This window comes from Triticum aestivum, chromosome 7A (genome assembly GCF_018294505.1).
Source record: "Triticum aestivum cultivar Chinese Spring chromosome 7A, IWGSC CS RefSeq v2.1, whole genome shotgun sequence".
NCBI lineage: Eukaryota > Viridiplantae > Streptophyta > Magnoliopsida > Poales > Poaceae > Triticum > Triticum aestivum.
Genome location: NC_057812.1, coordinates 195,756,440 through 195,762,583, shown reverse-complemented (window position 1 = coordinate 195,762,583; position 6,144 = coordinate 195,756,440). Strand labels below are relative to the sequence as shown.

Here is a 6,144-nt window from a genome sequence, read left to right as displayed (position 1 = left end):
TTTACTGTTGTATGACTTTATAAGGTTTTGTGTGAATAATTAATAAAGTGGCTGCATGCATCGTCCAGATACAGAGGCCGGGGGTCCTCCTTCATTCTAAAAAACAATACATATGGCACGGACACATGACAACTCTGAACATTGATGGCAAGTTTAGTGACGCGAGCATGGCAACTTCAGTTGTCAAGCATGTCCACTTTTTTTCGGATGGCAAGTTTCAGTTTTTTTTTCTTTTGAGATGGCAACTTTATTCTAGAAAACTTCAGGATCGGAATGCTTCGTGTCACACGTGTGGCATTTATCATTTGGGTTCTTTTATGATTTTTTTGGCGTGTTTGTGTTGTTGTTCTAGCAGACTATTTTATTTGGCTGCACTTGAACTTGTTATATGGACATGGTGATGGCTTTATTTATAAAGCGGGTTGAAACCTTATTTTAAAAAGATGCATTACTTCCCTGCAAAAAAAATCCATTACTTAACAGTTTTGCCCAACCAGTTATTTAACATTTGCGTGACCAACTGTTGAACAAAAAACATGAAGCAACTTCGTCACAACGTGCTCGAGTAACCACGAACTCCGAACCACCTTAATCCGACCGAACACCAACACCAACCTCGTCCTTGGCAGGAACAGGAGAGCTCGCCTGCGATTTCCTCCACGGCTTGACCCTCCGAAGGATGGCCCTCTGCCGCAGATTATACTCCAGGCGATACGCGTCTGTGCCGAAGTCCGGGAAGAGGCCGACGAACCACCCCTGCAATCGGTGGGCGACGTTGGGCACGCAGAGCGTGCCGTGCCCGATCCAGCGCACCGCCGCGCGCGCGTAGCCGTCCGGGGTCAGCACGAACTGCGAGATTAAGCTGGCCTTCACGGCGCTCGACACCATGTTCGTCTCCACCAGGAACGGGGCCTGCAGACACGGCACAACGACGATAATGTCGTGACACGATGGATGCGAGCGCGCGCACCGAGTACATACCTGGCACTGCACGTCGATGCCTGAGTTCCCGTACTCCACGGCGAGGCTCCTGGAGAACTCGGCGACGTACCGTTTGGTGCCGGCGTAGACGGAGTAGAGCGGGAAGGAGGGGAGCACGGACGCCGACCCCGAGCCCATGTTCACGACGGCGCCCCTGCCCCGCCGCACCATCCCCGGCAGCACCGCCGCCGTCACCTCCGTCAGCGCCAGCACGTTCACCCGTATCATCCTCGCCCACGCCTCCACGCCCACCTCGTGCATGTACACCGCGCCCGGCTTCGCCACCCCGGCGTTGTTCACCAGCACCCCTACGTCCAGCCCCGCCACGGCCTCCCGGAGCCGCCGCATCGCCTCGTCCCCTGCATGTCGAAGATCCATCGACACGACAGGACATGATCGATCAGTAACCAGAAGGACACGCACGCACGCTGCACTACTCGTATTAAGTTCTTCACACCTTGCGCGGTGGAGACGAGGGAGAAATCGAACAGCACGGTCTTGGTCTGCACGGCGTGAGCCCTGGAGATGGTCTCGGAGACGTCCCGGAGCTTGGCGGGGTCACGGCCGACGAGGACGAGGTTGAGGCCACGCCGCGCGAGCTCCAGGGACATGGAGCGTCCGATGCCTGACGTCGGGCCGGTGACGACGGCCCACTCGCCGTACCTGCGCCGGAGATCCTTGGGCCGGCGCAGGCAGGGCGCGAGGCTGGCGAGGAGGCGGACACTGACGGCGAATACATGGAGGGCACCGAGCGATGCCAGCGAGAAGAAGAACCATACGGACGCACCCATGTCGCAACTCGTTTTGCTCCTGCTACTCTGCGTGCGCCCGTATTTATGCAGGATGATAATAAACGGATGACCAGTAGAAGACTTTGATTACAAAAGGGACGCCCCGTACGGCTCAACATTCCCTAAAGCTCATGCTCGTGTTATTTGGTACGGCGCGCCGGCCATCCTCCAACAGCTCTGTCTCGTCATTAGAACATCTCTAGCCTCGAAAAGTCGCCGCATGAGGGCGAATTGGCGGTCAAATCGGCCTGGGGCAATGGGGTTCCCAGCCGACGTCCTACGGTCGCGCCTGTTTTAAACTTTCTTTTTAACATTTATTTGACTAAAATTTGGCGAATAGGACAAATATTTTGGCGAAACAATCATTACTTCGGCAAACTGAAATAGTTTCTTATATAGATAAAATACTTAAATAAAATAAACGTGACTACGGGCCGAATAAGGCGCTGACAGAGGCGAAGTTGGTGCCGTCACCGCCGCCGCCGCCGTTGTCCTCGTCGTCCTTCTCCTCCTTCACGCAGCCACCCGTGCTAGACCCCTGTCCGGCGTCGCCCTGGCGGACCAGTGGTGGCGGCGCGTCGTCGTCGCTGTCGTCGAGGACGACGACGCCTTTGTCGTCCCGGCCACGGCGCCGAGCTTTGAACCGCTCGTAGGCGAGGCGCTGGCGCTCCAGCTTCGTCCGCGCTCAGTCGTCGCGCGCTCACTTTAAGACCGTCGCGTCGTCGAGCTCCTCCTTGACGCCGCCGACGAGCCCTGGCTTCGTCTTCACGACGGCGCCCCCCTGCTCCGTCTTCGGTTTGACTTAGTGCGGAGGAGCCGAGGAGGAGGCGCGCCCCCCGCCCTCGTTGATGACGATGCCGGCGCTGCGGGGGCGCCGGCCGAGCGGCATTTTCGCTGCGGGCTCGGCCTTGACGGCGAACACCGCCGGCGAGCCGGAGGAGTGGGAAGAGGAGCGGGAGGAGGAGCGAGAGGAGGAAGACGAGGAGGAGCCGAACCTCCTGGGCATCCATTGTCCGGCGCTCCGGCGGGGAATTGGGGCGGCGGCCGCGGCAGGGTATGCCAGCGGCGGGTCATTGCCGCCCTCGAGGTATTGGAGTACCTTGTGGAGTGTGCGGCCGGGGCCGCCCCACCATAGGCGGCGCCCCTCGCTGTTCTTGACGCCCCCACCACCGGCGCCCCATTGGTGGACACCGGCCGCTGTGCCTGCCGGCGCTGAAAGTACGCCGCCCATGACGCCTGGTTGTCGGCGGCGTACTGCAGGAGGGCGCGCTGCTCCTCCGACAGCGACGCCCGCACGCAGTCGACCTCGGTGGCGAAGAGGTCGGGGCGCGCGTCGACGTCGGGCATCGGGGGAATGGGGACTCCACCGCCGCTGAGTCTCCACCCCGACGACCCGGCGTCGGGACGTTCGCTTCGAAGAAGAGATAGGCCTCCCACTCGTGGAGCGAGCGGCGGCCGAAGCCCCGTCGCCAGGGAACCACTCGGCCATCGGGTGGGCTTGGGAAGAGAGGGGAGGGGGGAAGGTCGGCGGTGGCTGCGGACGGGGAGAGGCAGAGCTCGGCGGTGACTGTGGGCGGGTGTGTCCAGAGGCGAGGGAAGGCCCTGCTTTTATAGCCGCGCGACGTGTGTACGAGTGGTGGGAGGGGAGGCGTCACCGCGGCGCCCGTGAAGCGCCGCCCGTGGGGAATCAATGGCAAGGCTGACCGGCGGCATCCTTGCCATTGATTCCACGCGGGAAACCGAGGCGTTGTGAGGACGACGAGGCGAGTGTCGCTGACTCGACTGGCCCGTAGCTCTTTTGCGCCAAAATTGCTCGCCCCGGCACCCCCGGACGTCCCCCAGTGCGTCGGGTTTGGCATGGGTCTGCCGACACCAGTTTGGGCCCAAACCAGCGAAAAACGGACTCTTGAGACGCGACTGGTTTGATTTTTAAGCGCCGGTACGAAAGAAATGTCTGAGGAACCTGTTAAAGGCGCGGCTGAAGATGTTCTTATTACTCATTGACATCTGACAGCAACACCGACGATGATACCAACTTGTGAGGAGCAGCCGTAAGAGCGAAATCAGAGGACACCAAAAATGGGTAATTTTACCAATGTCATACATGGCGGCAGGGTGTGGCTTTGTCTCAGTCAACTAAGATTTAAGAGTCAAGTCACAGTCACCTAGTGTCAAAACGTTTTTATATTATGGGACGGAGAGAGTAACATATAAAAAGAAAAAACATATACTAAAAAAATCACAGATCTTGATGTAAGATGCCATGAATAAAGGAAGAACTGCGGCTCTCAGTTGAATGGGATGTAGGACTGTTTTACGATACACGACCATATAGGGCATGTTTGGTTCCTTGGCTCGCACCTGCATCGTATTCATTATACAATTTTCGCAATGTTTGATAGGCTGCATGTCTCTCTGGGCCAGGCCCGACTGATGTAAAATAGGCCCCCCAGCCAGGCTGAGCTCGCCCGTAGGTATCGGCCGTTTCCGCGAGCTTGCACCCACGCGTGCAAACTCTTGAGCAGGTCTCTCCTCCCTCGGTCTGGCGGCTCGCATTTCCCCTGCTCTCCCGACGCTCTTTCCTCTGTGCGACGCTGGTGGATCTCGCCGTCCCTGATGCATCTTTGCCGCCGCATCTCATCACCGGTGCCAAGGAAGCTCTCCTCTCTTCCTCCTCCCCACCGTCCCAAGCTCCGGTCCTCCCTCCCATCCCCCAGCCTGGATCTCGCCGTGCCTGCTTGTCTTCGCCTGATCTGGCCGTCACAGCAAGCACGAGATTCCGGCGACACGTACACAGCGCGCCCTCACTCGCGGACGCCCGCCGGATCTGGCTGTGAGAGCTGCCGCCCGCCCGATCCAGTTGTGCCCTTGCTGCTCGATCTCCTGCTTGGTTCGGCCGTTGGCCTTGTAAACATGGCACTGCTTCCCTCCTTGATCTGACTGTGAGAGCTGCCGCCCACCTGATCCACTTGTGCCCTTGCTGCTCAATCTCCTGCTTAAGCTTAACTGAATAATTTGTGTATATTTTTTGTTTTGATTTGGTCAGGAGGAAGAATAAGAGATCAGCTAGCTAGAGGAAGAAGAACAAGAGAGAGACATGCTAGTTTTGTTTTGTATTGGTGTTGTTCGGATCAAAATATCAGTTAGCTAGAGCAGATGGACAGTAAAGAAGTGCCTTCAAATGGCTAGCTGTTCTGTGCATGTATGTTTAATATGACCTCATGAATGTTGACAATGGAATACACATAGAAGTATATGGTTTTCGTTTGTTTTCTTTCCCTGTTTAGTTGCGTCTTTGATTCAAAGGATCTTCATACGAAATTTGCAAGATTCAAAATGTTATGATTTTTTTATTTGTGTTTGATCATGTTCTTTTATTTTAACCAGCAAAGATACCTGGAGTGCATGTGTCATCAAAATAACTATACATGTATAATCACCTAGAATCAAATTCCACATTTATCATACTGCTTATCCTCATCCAGCCTACCAAACAACATCTGAGATGAGCCTGGCCCGTATCGTGCAAGTACACCAAACACACATCTCAACTTCTTCTTGCATTAGCTCAACCAGGCCAACCCAACCAAGCTCCTTCATACGATGCAGGTTGGATGCGCCCAGGGAACCAAACACGCCCATAAGCGTGGACCTCTGCAGCGTGCGAGTGTGTGGGGAGAAAAACGGTTGCATGCATGCTAATTTCTCTCTCTCTCTCCAATGTAAAAGACTTCTATTTAATCTGATAAATATTTTAGAACAAAATTCATTCAAAAGTATGTATTTGAATTCCTAGCAGGTCGCCCGAGCCGGACGTCACGGGGGAAAATCCAGACGCCGCCGGCCCGGCAACCACCTTCTGCCCGCCCGCGCGCCGCCGTCGCCGGAGGGCTGGCCGGTGAAGCCGCGCCGGGCCCTATGATGGCGGCGGCGAGGCCCTCTTTTTCCTGCTCCATCACCCCCGCCCCGCCCCTCAGCCTGCCTCACCCCTAGATCCGGTCCGCGGCGGCGTCGACGGCCTCCCCCAACGGCAGGGCCGGCCACCCCCTGCTGTCTCCTCTCCGGCTCGCTGGGAGGCGCAGGTGGCCTTCACCGGATGCGGCTCCTTGGGCGCGGTGCGGTCCGGTTCCTCCCTAGATGCGATCTGGGGGCTTCTCGTCCGGCCGGCTGCGGTGCTCTCCGGCCGGCCTGCCGCGACGGCCGGGCGCGCCCTCCTTGCCGCGTCTCACCTCTCCACCAACCCCCTCCCCCTTCCTGTATTCGAGCTTCCTGTCATGGACGTGTTTGGTTGTGTCCCACGGCAGTTGTTTCCTGCAGCTCACCGGCCGGGAGCTTTGGCTGAGCGCGAGTCTTCTACACCTCCACCACCACC

At 57.3% G+C, this 6,144-nt stretch overlaps 1 protein-coding gene and 1 long non-coding RNA gene across 2 annotated transcripts; one reads left to right on the top strand and one right to left on the bottom strand.

Moving 5' to 3' along the window:
• Positions 1-588: 588 nt before the first annotated feature.
• LOC123154881 (very-long-chain 3-oxoacyl-CoA reductase 1) lies at positions 589-1,772 on the bottom strand. The gene is made up of 3 exons (XM_044573498.1): positions 1,439-1,772; positions 982-1,340; positions 589-912 (listed from the first exon to the last, which is right to left on the bottom strand). The coding sequence occupies exons 1-3, from the start codon at positions 1,770-1,772 to the stop codon at positions 589-591; spliced, it is 1,017 nt and encodes a 338-aa protein (XP_044429433.1).
• Positions 1,773-4,221: 2,449 nt separating this feature from the next.
• On the top strand, positions 4,222-5,046 carry LOC123150626 (uncharacterized). Its single transcript, XR_006475247.1, has 2 exons — positions 4,222-4,714; positions 4,819-5,046. It is a non-coding gene; the product is annotated as an uncharacterized lncRNA (long non-coding RNA).
• Positions 5,047-6,144: the final 1,098 nt, after the last annotated feature.

Coding starts and splice junctions, on each gene's coding strand:
- LOC123154881 (XM_044573498.1), bottom strand. CDS start 1,772: ATGGGTGCGTCCGTATGGTTCTTCTTCTCGCTGGCATCGCTCGGTGCC. Junction 1,341..1,438: donor CCTCGTCTCCACCGCGCAAG/GTGTGAAGAACT, acceptor TTCGACATGCAG/GGGACGAGGCGATGCGGCGG. Junction 913..981: donor GCATCGACGTGCAGTGCCAG/GTATGTACTCGG, acceptor CCGTGTCTGCAG/GCCCCGTTCCTGGTGGAGAC.